Source organism: Puma concolor, chromosome B1, assembly GCF_028749965.1.
Source record: "Puma concolor isolate L17-30 chromosome B1, mPumCon1.1.hap2, whole genome shotgun sequence".
In the NCBI taxonomy this organism is placed as follows: domain Eukaryota; kingdom Metazoa; phylum Chordata; class Mammalia; order Carnivora; family Felidae; genus Puma; species Puma concolor.
Genome location: NC_141670.1, coordinates 78,501,125 through 78,517,290, shown reverse-complemented (window position 1 = coordinate 78,517,290; position 16,166 = coordinate 78,501,125). Strand labels below are relative to the sequence as shown.

The window sequence follows — 16,166 nt, the reverse complement described above, 5'->3', positions numbered from 1 at the left end:
GGATTCATCGCAGATCTATTTATCTTCTTTCCTCTCTAAAGTTTGAAATTTTCTGAGTTCCTCAGTATATCTGGCCCCAAGAGTTTTGAAAAAGGATTATGGATCTGTACAACCACTACAGGGTACAACTATTAACTACTGTTGCTGTGTGTGCTACACAACTGTGTCTTTGAGTAGCTCTGCATTTGTTATTCCAAATCATTCCACCTCACTAGCTGAAGCCTGAAGAGAAAGCTTTGCACCAAAACTATCTACTGTTTAATAAATACACTTGACTTTTCTAAACATTTTTTTTCTGATCATTTAAAAAAGGAAATTACAGCATGCTAACTCAATGCAATATTAACAGCCGTGGCAATATCCAAATCCTGGATACTAGCTAGCAATTTGTAGGTCTACTCTCACTTTCTACGTCTACTTACTATTACTATTGAAGTTTTCATTCATATTCAACATCCATGTCTGGTGCCTTTTGTTTGATGAAAACAAGCTAATTAGTGTTGAACTTTCCCTACTTCATAAATTTATTCCTAAGAACATTAAAAAGAAGTCAAGTGAGACATGTTCAGTAACAGATGTTTGCCTTTTTTGGCTGCCTTTTTACAGTTTGTTCTCTTTCATTACTTTTTAAGAAATTTAGTTAATGTTCCTTTTACAAGAGAACAAGCGTACCTAGCTTCCCAGCAGATTGGAGGCGGGGGGGATTCCCCAGGGCAGGCACAGTCTGTTCATTCCCATAACCTAATATCTGCCCAAATGCTCTCTGCACTCAACTTTCGTTCTTTCATCCAGGTTTTGGTAACAATCACGCTGCAGCTTAAAAAAGAATGCATACATTGACTGGAAACCATAAAGCTAGAACTAATATGGGCACTAACACTAACACACATGGGTCTACTGTCCCTCAAATATCTTTCCTGCATGGGAATATCTCAAAATAAAGGATCAATATAATTGAAATACTGGTTCAATCTTTTGGCTTCCACAATAAAGATTGTGAAATGGTTTCCAGAAGTAAGAACCCAACTTAATAATAAATGAGAAATATAGATAAATATTTTTCTCCATAAAATTAAACTGATCCAAAAATACAAACTTAAAATTATCTGATTATTTTCCTAACCCTCCACTTTTGAAAATTGTTTAGTCTGGGTCAGACTGTGACACGGTTTAAGTGGTAGTATACTGGAAATCTAAGTAACATTGCAATCCAAAGCTTGCACTCAACAAGAGTGCTTTCTTTTAATACTTTGTGAAAATAATTGAATGTAAGTTTCGACCAATTTATTGCGACTACTCCTCTTGACCTATTCATTGCTAAAGGAATTTTGCATGGAGTATCTCCATTATTTTTCCCAATAAATTATCTTAACTAGGACAACAGTAGGAATTTTTATCTAAAAGGAAAGATTCAATAAAATAAAATAAATGATGGTTATAAAAACATACTTCAGGCCAAGATAATACCACTGCAAAGCACCGTAACTATTGAAATGTAGGCTTTTAACTGCAACTGTGTAAATTTAAAATGTCCATCTATATACATATATATCAAAGTAAATATCTACTTCATTCTATCACAAAGATTAAAACCTTTATAGATTAATAATTGTCAGGGACCAAGAGGATGAATAAATGGAAGAATGCCAATGGGTATGGGTTTTTTGGGGGGGCTGATGAAAATGTTCTGAAGTACGTAGTATTATGGTTATATAACTTTGTGAACATACTACAAAACACTGAATTGTATACATTGAAGTCTCTGAGTTATATCTCAATAAAGCTTTTATTTTAAAAAGGTTAAAAACTTACTATTTCACAGAAAAAAATACGCATTTCAAAATTAAAATGTGAAGGCTAAAGATAACATACATTAGGCATCACTACTCTTTGTAGTACGACAAAAACAAATGAATAAAAAAGTACACAGATAAGAGCAACTACTGGAATGCTACTCAAAATGTCAAAAAATCACGGTCACTTAGCTGTTAACTCAGTGCCTAAATTAATTCTAAGCCTACTGCAGGATTTTCAAAGAGTAACTTTATTTCTACCCAAAAATGACAATAAATACTTAAGAAATCATTTGAACAAATAGAAAATTTTAATTTAGTAGTTGTGATTATTTGTGCTAATTCTTACAAATATCAAAATCAAATCAGATGACTTTTTTTTTTTTTTTTGAGTCAAATGTAGCCCACCAAGGGGGAAAACCATGAGCATGAAAATAATTAAAACACCTCCTCAATTGTTTTGGAGAAGGGAAGGAAAGGCTCAGAGAGAAGAAATTGGAGTGGGGGAAAAGACATTAAGTAAAGATGCTTTACATATTAAAACTTAATTAACTATTTTTTATTATGTAATAAACTCCTTCAAGTGAATGCCCACAATCTTCTGAGAGTACAATTTGGTAAAGAATTACAAAAAGACATCTAAATTTCCACGTTAAAAAAAATCTCTTTAGATTCTTAAAACTTTCTTTTACTAAAATTGGTCAAGAAAATTCTCCAGAGAAAACTAATTAGAAAGTTCACGTTAAAATATAGTCAATTCGTTCTATGGTCAAAATGAACCTGATACAGAGTAAAAGCAGTACCACCTTAAAAACCTGGTGGTGGAGTAGGAGGACCCTAGGCTCATCTTGGGTCCCTGGAACACAACTAGATAACTATCAAATCATCCTAAATACCCCAAAAATTGGCCTGAAGTCTTAACAGAACAAACTACACAACTAAAGGAAGATAGGAGGCCACATCAAAGAAGGTAGGGAGAAAAGGTTCGTGGCTGCTGTGGTGGGGAGGGAGTCATGGTCACAAAGAAGGGTGAAAGAGAGGAGCATACAGGGGAATGCACAAGGGAAATGTTTCTCAAAGCCATTGGTTTGGAACACAAGAGGGGCTGAATTTTGTGAGTTCTTGCAACCAGCAGGGCTTAACGACTGGAGTTTTAAAGGTCAACAGACCCCAGTGGCTGGGATAGAGCCTGGAGGGCACTGCACTACTCCTGGAGAGAAGGCAGGCAAACAACCTGGGGGCAGACATCATGGAAACAGTGATCTGAAAACCATCTGGGGCACACAGGAGAGAGATTATTCACTCTTCTAGGAGCCCTTCCCTGAGAGGCAGCATTCAGGGAGATGCCTCTCCAGGAACAAAGGAGCCAGCTGGGGCCATTTACTTCCCCTACCCCTCAGCATAAACAGAACCACTTGAGGGAAGCAGCTCAGCATGAACATTAGCTGCCTAACTTGCTTACATCAAGGCCCAACCCCTAGCGCTAAGGTAGGACTACCCTTCTCAGTCAAGCTTGCCTCAGCCCCTGTGTGATAGGCCCCTCCCCCAGAAGACTAGAACAGGCCCTACCCATACCACATCTTCCAACCAAAGAGTTCTACAGGGCCTCAGTTCTGGTGGAGCTGGTGTCAGGCCTCATTTCACAAGCATACCTAGTTAAAGCTTGCCACATTCAGGCCAGAGACCAAACACTTCCCACAGCAGGCAAGGAGCACCTCTGCAGACAACTAACCTGAAGGATAGAGTAGCCAGAACACAACAGCCAGTACAGCAGGCACAGCACACACTTGAGATACTCCCTGAAGTGCCAGACCCTGAGCACTATATGACCTCTTCTTCATAAAGTAAAGCCATTACTTTCACAGGCAGGAGACATAGCTGGCTGTTCTAAAACAGAGAAGAAGGCAGAGATTTAGACAAAATGCCAAAAAGGAGGAATTTATCCCAAATGAAAGAACAAGATAAGGCCATGGCCAGAGCTCTAAGTGAAACAGATATAAGTAATATGCCTGATGGGGAATTTAAAGAACGATCATAAGGATACTCACTGGACTTGAGAAAATAATAGAAAACATCAGTGAGACCCTTACCACAGAGATTAAAAAGTTAAAAAAGAATCAATCAGAGATGAAGAATACAATAAATGAAATTGGAAGCAGGCTTGATGTAATGAACTGGCGGGAAGAGACAGAGAAACAAATTTATGACCTAGAAGACAAAATAATGGAAAATAATTAAGCTGAACAAAAGAGAAAAAGAATTATGCAACACGAGGATAGACTTAGGGAATTCAGTGACTCTATCCAACATAATAAAATAACTTTCAAAGGAGTTCCAAAGAAGAGGAAAGAAGACAGAAAATTTACTTCAAGATATAATAGAAGAGAACTTCTCTAATCTGGGGAAGGAAACAGACATCCACCTCCAGGAGGCACAGAGAACTCCCAATCAAAATCAACAAAAGCAGGCCAACATCAAGACATATTGTAATTAAATTTGAAAAATATAGTGGTAAAGAAAAAAATCTTAATAGCAGCAAGACAAAAGAAGTCCTTAACTTATAAACCCATAAGGCTAGCGGGAGATTTTTCAACAAAAAGTTGGCAAGCCAGAAGGGAGTGGCATAATATTTTCAAAGTGCTGAATGGGAAAAATCTGCAGCCAAGAATACTCTACCCAGCAAGGCTATCTATCATTCAGAATAGAAGGAGAGATAGAGTTTCCCAGACAAAAACTAAAGAAGTTTGTGATCACTACACCAGCCATGTAAGAAATATTAAAGGTGACTCTGAGTGCAAAGGAGGGACCAAAAGTGACAAAGACAGGAAAGAACCAGAGGGAATCTCCAAAAACAAGTAATAAAAAGGAAACAAATACATATCTATCAATAATTTCTCTGAATGTAAATGGACTAAGTGTTCCAATCAAAATACACAGGGTGTCAGAACAGGGTGTCAGAACAGATTAAAAAAAAAAGAAAGACCCATCTATATACTGCCTACAGATTAAAAAAAAAAGAAAGACCCATCTATATACTGCCTACAAGATACTCATTTTAGACCTAAAGACACATGCATATTGAAAGTGAGAGACTGGAGAAACATTTATCATACAAATGGATGTCAAAAGAAAACCAGAGTAGCAATACTTATATTGGATGAAATTGACTTTTTGTTCTTGTATTTTTTTTCTCCTGCTTTGGGATCAGGGTAGCACTGGCCTCATAGAATAATTTTGAATGTGTTCCCTCTATTCCATTATTTATAAGATGTTGGCAAAGACTGCCATTAATTATATTTTTAAATGTTTGGTAGAATTCACCAGTAAAACCATGTGGTCTTAGGCTTTTCTGTGCTGGGAGATTTTTGATTCCTAACTCAATTTTCAGTCTTGTTATTGGTCTAAGAAGATTTCTTATTTCTTGGATTCAAGATTCATGATTACATCATGGTAGCTTGTGAATTTTTAGGAAATATCTGATTTTTGTCTAAGTTATCTGATTTGTTAGTATGTGATTGTTTATAGTAATCTGTTATCACACTGTATTTCTGGGGTTATCTGTTGTATTGTTTTCCATTTCTCATTTTGGTTTTTGAGTCTTCTCTTTTTTTCTTAGTTAATGTAGTTAAAGCATTGCCAATTTTGTTTATTTTCTTGGAAAAACTGGTCATTACTTTCAGTGTTATATTATTGTTTATTCTGGTCCCTATTTTATTTATTTATGATTTTTCTTTATTATTTTCTTCCGCTACTAAATTTTAGCTAAGTTTTTTCTTTTTCTGGTTCCTTGTGGTATAATGTTAGGTTGGTTATTTGAACTTTTTTTCTTAATCCAAGCATTTATATCATACAATTCATTCTAACATCTGATGTTGCTGCATCACATAGGTTTTATAATATTGTGTTTTTCTTTTGTTTTGAGACTTGCTTTAATTGGCCATTTGATTTCTTATTTTGCTCATTAGTTGTACAGTAGTGTGTTGTTAAATATTTACATATTAAATATTTAATATTTACATTGTAGATTTCCTGGCTTTCTTTTATTGTTGATCTTTAGTTTTGTACCACTGTGGTTGGAAAATACACTTGGTATGATTTCAGTATTCTTACATTTGTAATATTTGTTATGTCCCTATATATGTGATTTAACCAGGGGACTTTTCTGTGTGTAACTGAAGAAAATGCATATTCTATTTTTCTTAGATGGAATATTTTATATGTATCTTTTAGAACCATATATTCTGAAGTATGCTTCAAGTAAAATATGTTCCTGTTGGAAAAAAAATAACTTTAGGGGCACCTGGTGGCTCAGTTGGCTAGGTGTGTGACTCTTGGTTTCAGCTCAGGTCATGATCTCACCATTTATGAGCTCAAGCCCTCTTAGAGCCTTCTTAGAATTCTCTCTCTCTCTCTCCCCCTCCCTCCTCAAAAATAAATAAAGGAACATTACAAAAATAATAATAACTTTAACTGAGGGTACTAGTTTAAAATCAAGCATATCAGAGGGGAGGTGGGGGGATGGGTGAAATAGGTGACAGGGATTAGAGTACACTTATCATGGGCACCAAATAATGATACACAGAATTGTTGAATCACTATATTGCACACATAAAACTAATATGACACTATGTTAACTCTACTGGAGTAAAATTAAAAAATTAAAATTAAAAAACAAAATTAAATTCATGTGAAGAATGATAATGTTATATTTGAAATTTCTTTTCATTTCTAAAAAATGTTTCTATAAAAACCAGTGAATTTTGTCGACAAGATTAAGATATAAGTATGTTTAAAAATATGACCAATGAATTGTTTTCTTCTCTCTTATGTAGGATGTGTTCCCCTAGGGAAGGGGGGGTAGGGGATAGTGCAGAGGACAACGAAGCCAAATGCCCAGAGGACTGACTCACAGTTTGTTCTCTGAAACAAAACAATTTATAATGCAACCAATTATTAAACTGAATTCTACTTTTTTTATAATCCCTTATGTCCAAGTGTCAAGGTTAGGCAAATTCCTTGCAATCAGGGTTAAGAAGATAACATGACTGACAGTCTTCCTACAAAGACACTTCATGATAATAGGGACTTGCTTATCTCTTCAGTTTCATTTCTTGCCACTTGCCCCTTAGAAAGAATGTGCTGCACTTTTACTGCAATGAACTTCTTTCAATTCCTGAAATGCCCCTACTCTCCCATGTCAGACAACTACAACCACTCTTTTCCCTCCATTCTACTGCCTTGAACCTCATCACCATCCCATCCCGGATGCATGTGCACACGCTTGGCATTCCCTGGCTTGGAACTCCATCCTCACTGGTAGATATCACCAAACGACATATTTCCCCTTAGAAGGGGCACTGCAACATAGTTAATAACCACCCTCTGAGGAGAGGTTTGCCTTACTAACAACTAATGAATAAAAGTTATTGCACTTTCTCCTCTGTTTCCCAATTTTAGCTAGAAATTAACTACTTACACAAATTTCTGTCAATATTTGTTTTTATCCTAGCTATTTTTAAGAACACTGTTGATAAATACATTAATTTTTCCATCCCAGAATTTTGATAAATACCAAGGTTGTTTTCTATAACTATAACTAGAGTCCTCCAGGTTGTGGTTTCAAGATTGCTTCATACATGATTATAAATGTTAGCAAAACTTTTAAAGAAGAATTATAAAATGAAACTGTGGTGAGAAAGTTGGAGATTGTATTATTGCCATGTAATATTACATTGTTATGTTATACAAAAGATTACATTTTCAGTATTCACTTACCATGAATAAATATTATCTTTCAAGACAATTATGGCTATAAATATCTCAGTACTCCAAAAAATCATAAAAAAAATTTTAAAAATCCTCAGTATTTCAAAAAATTATAAAAAATACCATCAGTAACCTTTTCTTCAGGATGCAGTTTCTTTAACTTCATATAAAGACATTTTATGGGCCCATAGGACATTGCTTAAAGTAACTAGAAATTCTAATAACATAATTCTAATATTGTAAGGCTGAAGTTTCAGAAATGAAACATTAAAACTAAAGACATGAAACATTATTAAATTATTATTTAATTGGAACTGAAAACATATGGTGAGGATGTGGAGAAAGGGGAACCCTCTTACACTGTTGGTGGGAATGCAAACTGGTGCAGCCATTCTGCAAAAGAGCATGGAGGTTCCTCAAAAAGTTGAAAATAGAACTACCCTGATTCAGCCATTGCACTATTAAATATTTATCCAAAGGATACAAAAATGCTGATTCAAAGGGGCACATGCACCACAATGTTTATAGAAGCACTAACAACGAGAGCCAAACTGTGGAAAGAGCCCAAATGTCATCTACTGATGTATGGATAAAGAAAAGGTGGTATGCGTGCATGCGTGTGTGTGTGTGTGTGTGTGTGTGTGTGTGTGTGTGTATTATATATTACATATAGTATATATATAATAATATATGTCTCATATATATGGAATATTACTCAGCCATCAAAAAGAATGAAATCTTGCCATTTGCAATGATGTGGATGGGCTAGAGTGTATTATGTTAAGCAAAATAAGTCAGTCAGAGAAAGACAAATACCATATGATTTCACTCGTGTGTGGAACTTAAGAAATAAGACAAATGAAGATATGGAAATGGGGGAAAAAGATAGAAAGAGAGAAACAAACTATAAAAGACTTTCTTTTTTTTTTTTTTTAATTTTTTTTTTCTTCAACGTTTATTTATTTTTGGGACAGAGAGAGACAGAGCATGAATGGGGGAGGGGCAGAGAGAGAGGGAGACACAGAATCGGAAACAGGCTCCAGGCTCCGAGCCATCAGCCCAGAGCCCGACGCGGGGCTCGAACTCACGGACCGCGAGATCGTGACCTGGTTGAAGTCGGACGCTTAACCGACTGCGCCACCCAGGCGCCCCTATAAAAGACTTTCAATGATAGAGAACTGAAGGTTGACAGAGGGAGGTGGATGGGGGATGGGCTAGATGGTGACGGGTATTATGGAGGGTACTTGTGATGAGCACTGGGTGTTATATGTAAATGATGAATCACTAAATTCTACTCCTGAAACTAATGTTACACTATATGTTAACTAACTAGAATTTAAATGAAATTTTGAAGAACTGATAACATATAAGGATTCAAAAGATTTTATAAAGAAAACAAAAACTTCAGGCTTAAAAAGGATAGTGTTGTTTTGTTTTGTTTTGTTTTTTAGGTTAAAGAAAGCATATCCACAGTGACTTTCTTACCTGAGTGAATTAAAATTTTGATAAGAGTAGCTATGCTGTAGAGAGCGTTTTGAAAGCAGAATGTGCAAAATTTTTCTCTCCTCCTACAAAATCAAAGACAGGGTTTTCTCTGCCCTGTGCCTACTTTTACCAGTGCAGGTTTCTACATTCTCTTTTTCCTACTTACTTTTTGGTCTGACTGAAAAAAACTCAGATCAAGATTAGGTACCATTTCCCACCCATTAGTAAGGCTGCTATCAAGAAAATGGATAATGTAATAAGTGCTGATGAGGATATGGAGACATTGGAATATTTGTGCATTGCTACTGGGAATGTAAAATGGTGCAGCCACCGTGGGAAACAATATGATGATTCCTTAAAATATTAAACATAGGAATACAATATAGTCCAGCAATTCTACTTCTGGATATATACCAAGAGAAGTGAAAGCAAGGACTCAAACAATATTTATACACCCATATTCAAAGAAGCATTATCCAAAATATCCAAAAAGGTAAGAGCAATTCAAGTGTCCATCAACAAATGAGTGGATAAACAAAATATGGTACAAGTATCCCCCGCTTTTTGAAAGTTCACATTCTGCCACTTCACTTTTAGGAAAGACCTATATTAGTACCTACTTTTGCTAACTCAAAGAAATCCAAAGATTTTTGCTTTTATCTAACGAAAAAGGTGAAAAGCGAAAATAGCATTCAACATTTGTTTTGCAGCAAGCCATTATAAAGGTAGCACACAACCCAACCAGTGAGAGTGGCCTCACCTAGCTCCTTCCCTGGAAACTCCACTCAGCACATCATCATCAAGCTACCACACCTTTGAACTGTGTCTTGTGAGCATCTGTGCTTTATCTTAAAGCATTTTGTTCATCCATTAGCTAAGATATCAGAAAGGCCTAGGAGAAGTTATTTTTGGGATCTGGGAACACTTGAAATTTTTTCCATATAAATCAATGGTAATTATTTCTTCACTTTACGTGATTTCAGCCTACAAAATTTTCATAGGAATGTTCTACTTTGGGATAGTGGGGAAACCTGTACAACAGAATATTATTCAGTCTTTTTAAAAATTAAGGAAATTCTGACATATGTTACAACATGAATGAACCTTGAACACATTATGCCAAGTGAAATGAGCCAGTCACACACACACACACACAAAATCAAAACCATAGAGACAGAAAGTAGAATGCTTGTTGCCAGGAGATGAGGGAAGGGAGAGAGAATTAATGTTTAAAGGGTACAGAGTTTCAGTTTGGAAAGATGAAAAAGTTCTGGAGACGGATGGTGGTAATGGTTACACAGCAATGTGGGTGTAATTAATGCCACTAAATGATACACTTAAAAATGGTCAAGATGTAAATTTTATGTTAAGTATATTTTACCACAATAAAAATTGGGGAAAAAAGATTACTTGGAACATGATGTTTGATCCCTTCTAGGATTGTGATTATTTTGAAGGATAAACAAAAGAGCAATTCTTACTTTAAAAAAAAAGGCCATTTAGACTTTCAGTAGTAGAAACTGAAAATCAAGTAAGCTGCAGGAAAGAAATTTGAAGGTTTGAATCCTGCTCCCTCTTATCCATTCGCACATACCCACCCCCAGTACTGTTGGTTTTCAAGGATAAGAGACAAGCCTTTAACTGGACTGATGCAAAAGGCCTTTTCATGCTCACCCAGTCTCCACTCCAGTCTACCCCAAACTCTTTAGCCATGTGCACATCCCCAAAGCACTATCTTTTATGTCAAAGCTATGGGTAATAGCCTTTTGTGTTCCTAATTCCCCCACTCAACAATGAATAAATATACCCTGTCTTGAATTTGCTCTCCACAATCAAGTCTACCCTTGCCAGATATATTCCCCCAAAGAAATATATTTAAATGTGGTTTGTCACACAGCTAGGAGCAGTCTTTAAATTGTTAGTGTAAAACAGGGTAGAGCTGGAGCTGGAAAGCTTAGAAGAAGCAATTCATTTTTTTTTACCTTTACTGGGAGATAATAATAACAGCCTTCTATGGGTATTGCTTTTGTTAAAGACATCATATTATTTTCCTTAATAATATTCATATAATGTCCTTGTCTAAAACAGTGTTTAGTTTTAGTAAATTTATTCACAAATTTAGCAATATAAGTTATATATGACATGATTCAAAAAGTTCTGGTCTATGGGAAAAATATAAAAATACAACCTTTGTTTTTTTTTAATCTTAAGTAAAGAACTATTCAATAGACAGGAAAAATAATTTTTCAATATATTTCAGTTGTCTAATGGTGTTATGGACTGAATTATGTCACCTCAAAATGTGTATGTTGAATTCCTCACCCCTAATGTTACTGTATTTGGAGATAGGGCCTTTAATGAAGTCATTAGGTTAAATGAGGTCATAAGGGTAGGGCCCTAATCCAATATGATTAGTGATCTCATAAGAAGAGACAGACACCAGGGACACATACAGGAAAGGCCATGTGAGGACACAGCTGTCTGCAAGCCAAGGAGAGAATGGCCTCAGGAGAAAACAGACCTGCTGGCACCTTGATCTTGGATTTCCAAACTTCAGGACTTTGAGAAATAAATTTCTGTTGGTTAAGCCACCCGGTCTGTGGTATTTTGTTATGACTGCCAAACACACTAATACAAATGACAAGTCAAGAAGAAAAATAGTGATACAAAAAGAGAGAAAAAGTCAGTGAAAGGATGAGACAGACACATTCACATACAGAACAGAACACGGAGAAGATGTAAGAAACCCAAACATATATATATAGGTACTGTGAGACACGACATTATAAAACAGAAATTGTTGCTAAAAATTTCAGAATCACATGAGTTTCCTCTACTATTGATATAGAAACATCTTAGGACCTTGCCTGATAAACAGATGAACTCAAAGTGAAGTCCAGATTCCATTTTCAAGTCCCAGATTCCCATGTTTCAGTTTAGAGAGTCCTCATTCAGAAAACCATCAATGTGTGGTTGTGAAACTGTCCTTGGATTTTTCAGTCCTCTGTCACACTCCTAACAGCTATCTTCATGCCCCACTGGCCTCCATTATATTTACTTGATAGTCTAGGTACCATTACAAAAATAGTTACTATCACATTTGGGGCAAATCATTGTGATGATCACTTTGGCTATCAGTACTCTTCAAATAAAAATTAATACACATATTTAGGAGTTAAGGTGATCCACAAGATGCAAATTTTGCACAAGATATGATAACAGAAGTAAAGCACTGTTTCAGGACAAAGAATTTCAGTGGAGAATCATTTGGGAATGAAATAGGTCCATAGCACAATCTCACATGTTTTATCAAAATTAACCCAATAAGCTGTCAGAAGAACAGTAACACAACTCTATATCCAGTTTCACAAATACTCACAGAACGGTAATCCCGAAACATTGATGATGGCCCACACAAACTAGGCCAGCTGGAGTCAGGAGTCAAACGGGAAGGCTTTGTTGACATAATTCCTCTCCAATCGTAGAATGTTTTATCTGTTAGAAATATCAATGCAAGTTAAAACAATATTTATCCAAGAAAAGTACACACAGACCATACTGCTTAATGTTACAAAGAGGAAAATAGATCATCTTTACGGCCCTGTTATTCTATATTAAAATCTCATCTTGTCATCTAATCAGAGAGATGCAGAAGCATGAGCACCACACAGAGAGAGGCTTCAATTAATTGGTTCCATCACACAGTAAAGCTCTTGTGTTTTTATTGGGTACGGTGTGCCCATCAGAAGACCAGGTTCATTCCTTTGAGTCTCTTCTGTTCAAGAGCACTGACTTCTTTTTTTAAAGGAGGCTTAAAGCAAAATCATATTTGTGAATAGCACTTACAAAAACAAAGGGAAAACTCCTCTCCCTGCTACATCAGTACTTTAAAAGAAAATTCAGAATTATGATGAGGGTACACATTTTGAAATGGCAAAGTAAGTGAAATTATCAAAAGTGCTCTAGACGAATAAGTTGAAAGAGCAAAAAGTTAGCCAACATATGCCCACATATTTCTTCTGTCTCATGGCAGTTGTTGCATGGGATTTCTGCAGACAATTTTTTTTTAAAGATGAGGAGATTTAAGATTTATTTGTCTATTTCTCAGAAACATTAATCATTTAAAAGAGAAAAATTCAGTTCAATCCTGCCATCCAAAATGAATCAAACTGTTTACACATTTCCAATTTTCTTTCTAATACTTATTTATATACATATATTCTTTCCTGAAACTTTCGATTTAATACAGACATCTATGGACTGCTTAATTTCACATAAATTTAGAGAAAACTCAGACGTAATAAATTCTCTCATTTCATTGCTTCAACTTATTTATAGGATCATAAGCTAAGTGTCCTATAGGGAGGCAGATAGTAACATAAAATAATAAAAAAATGTAATGTTATCTCAGAGACATTCCAATCAATAACATGCATGTAATCTACCCCATTCTAATTTTATATGTATATAATTTCTTCCACTTCAGTCAAAAAGAATCTTTGTCCTCTTATCAAAAAGGCAAAGTGTCTAGAAGAGGCAACATAATAAATCGTATTTCAATCACAACTCAATATGAATAAATAAAATTCTTTAGTGGAAGCAGATGCCAACAATGGAAAGATTATAGGGAACCTGAACATATTAGTATCTGGGAAGAGGACAGCAAAGAAAAGGCCATACACATTAAACTTTAACTGGGGATTTTTATAAACCCAGGGGGGACTTAAAAGGGTAGAATAAGAGTTATTAGAGACGTGTAAGTCCCCACATTTCTTATGACGCTTTCTTAATTTAAAGCATTCCTCAACTCACTAACACTCTCTCTGGACCACCTACTTCCCTTAATGAACTTGCACCATAAGTGTCTTCACATGTTTTAGATAATTGGGCATCTCTTCCCAATCTCCTTTTTAATTTTAACTAGGGTCTAATTTACTTTATATTTTTCATATTTATAATTTTTACTTTTCATTTTTTAATATGATTTATTGTCAAATTGATTAACATACAATGTGTACAGTGTGCTCTTGGTTTTGGGAGTAGATTCCCATGGTTCATCATTTACATACAACACCCAGTGCTCATCCCAACAAGTGCCCTTCTCAATGCAATCTCCTTTTTAAACTGATAAACACTTCCAGGACGAAGACAATATCTTAGTTGGAATTTATCTGTGCTTCTGGTTCATCAGCAATGCAATTGAGGTAGCTACGTAAATACTGGTGAACAAGAATTAGCCTCAAAAGGGGAGATCTCACAGGGAAAGGGAGTCTTCCTGATCATTGAAGAGCCCAACCCAAAATGAATCTAAGTGCTATACAAATTATTTTCCAAGACAGTGCAGAGCATTTCAAATATTTTATCTGGTTTACCCACAAAACAGACTCATGCAGTTGAGAAGGCCATGCATTATTTTCTCCAGTCTATAGGTATCACATTAGAAAATATAGCTATAACTTTTCCACTTCAGGAAGCAGTAAACCCTCCACTAAAATCCTCAAGGTAATCATTCACACACTGATGTATGCTAATGACTCCTCCTCAGAAGCCAGGCCCGGAAGGTGACATGCAACAAATTCCAGTTTATTCCACAAAGTCAGTCAAAAGTTATAAACTGGTAGTTTGAAGAACAGAGTCATACATCAGACTAAATGTTCACAAACCCTCACGGAGCTAACACTCTTCACAGATACTGCCACAGAGAAACGAAGATTCTGAATGCTGGAAATGGAGTGGGGAGTAAGCAAGAGTAGGCTGCTTATTGGTAGGTGAAAAAATAAGAAATCTTAGCAGTGATCCCAGTTTAACAGCCAGCAGGATAGAACAAAATATTCTGATATTAAACAAATCTGGGGAAAATGTAATACCAAAATTTGAAAAGGAACCAAGAAGGTTCCATCAGGTTAACAAGCTGGTGGAATAGGAGCTACCTTGGAACATAAAAAATTTGGTTAAATAACTACCCATACTGATGTCTTCCTGCCTTTGTATATCCTCAATACTTATATAGACTCTTTTTGAAAAATATTATACACTTAGTTCATGTTATTTTGTTGTCTTCTGCACATCTTATTTTCCTATCTAAACTTAAAAGTCTTTTACTTGCTTTGCATTTCCCATAAAACTGAACATAATGCTGTGCCCAAAGCATATGTTCAATGTATGCTCTGGAATTACTTGGCACTGGCTGAAAGGCCAATCACCAAAACTGTTAAATGTGAAAAGTCCCATACAATGCAACTGACACAAATATCTGAAGGAATGGAAAAAAATTTACAACAGGTTTTTAAAATTCTATTTTTTTTCAGGATCAACTATTTTCCACCAGATTATCTTCTCTTTCTAGCATCATCTTGATGTTTATAAAGGTAATAATTTTTAAACATATTTCAGTTGGGGGTGCTTTTTTTAAATTTTATTTCCTGTTTTTACTTAAATTTATGTAGTTAACAATGAGCCAATTATTTTCAAAGGTGAGAGACAGTTCCAAATTCTAATTGTCATAGTTATTTTAGAAACTAAAATTTCTCAAATGACTCACAGAAAACTGATAAGGTTCTATACTGTGGTGAGACTGCCAAGAGAATGAAGAAAGAAAGAAGGAGAAAGGAAGGAAGGGAAAATTTGTAGCCAGTTGAAACATTCACCACTTATGTAATAATCTTCATCGTGACAAATATTTCCTCCAGGTTGCAAATGGATATATTTGTCCAAGTCACCTGAATTATCAGCAAAAGACCCAAAGACAGCAGAAGTTCAAATTTTTTAAATATATTGTGTCCATCAACCATGAATGAAGAACTAAGAAACAGTCTATGCTAATGATATATAATGTAAGAATATAATAGTTCAAAAGAATATGTCTATGCAACTGCATCCAACAGAGCCGAAGAAGTCCAAATGAAAGTGTGAAGTATCTTTACAAGGACATGATAGAGCCCAAGACACTAGTGGGTTCAAGTGGTCCTGTGTCCCTAGAGCCTTTTTTATGCCAAGCTTGTTCTGTTTCCCTTTTATCAATTCCCTTGTATCAATTAATTCTCTGAGTTAATTGCACATGCAGTTTTAATCTGCGTGTAATTACAAACAATTAATAGTTAGGAGACAGAATTAGCAGTTCTT

General features: G+C 35.4%; 1 protein-coding gene across 2 annotated transcripts in view; it reads right to left on the bottom strand.

Annotated features, from left to right (window-relative positions):
• IQCM (IQ motif containing M) overlaps positions 1-16,166 on the bottom strand; it is a 461,312-nt gene that overhangs the window by 263,680 nt on the left and 181,466 nt on the right. For both annotated transcript variants that reach the window (XM_025921378.2, XM_086704127.1), the window contains exon 8: positions 12,424-12,539. In XM_025921378.2, the coding sequence (XP_025777163.2) occupies positions 12,424-12,539 (116 nt within the window). The remainder of the gene's footprint in view (positions 1-12,423; positions 12,540-16,166) is intronic.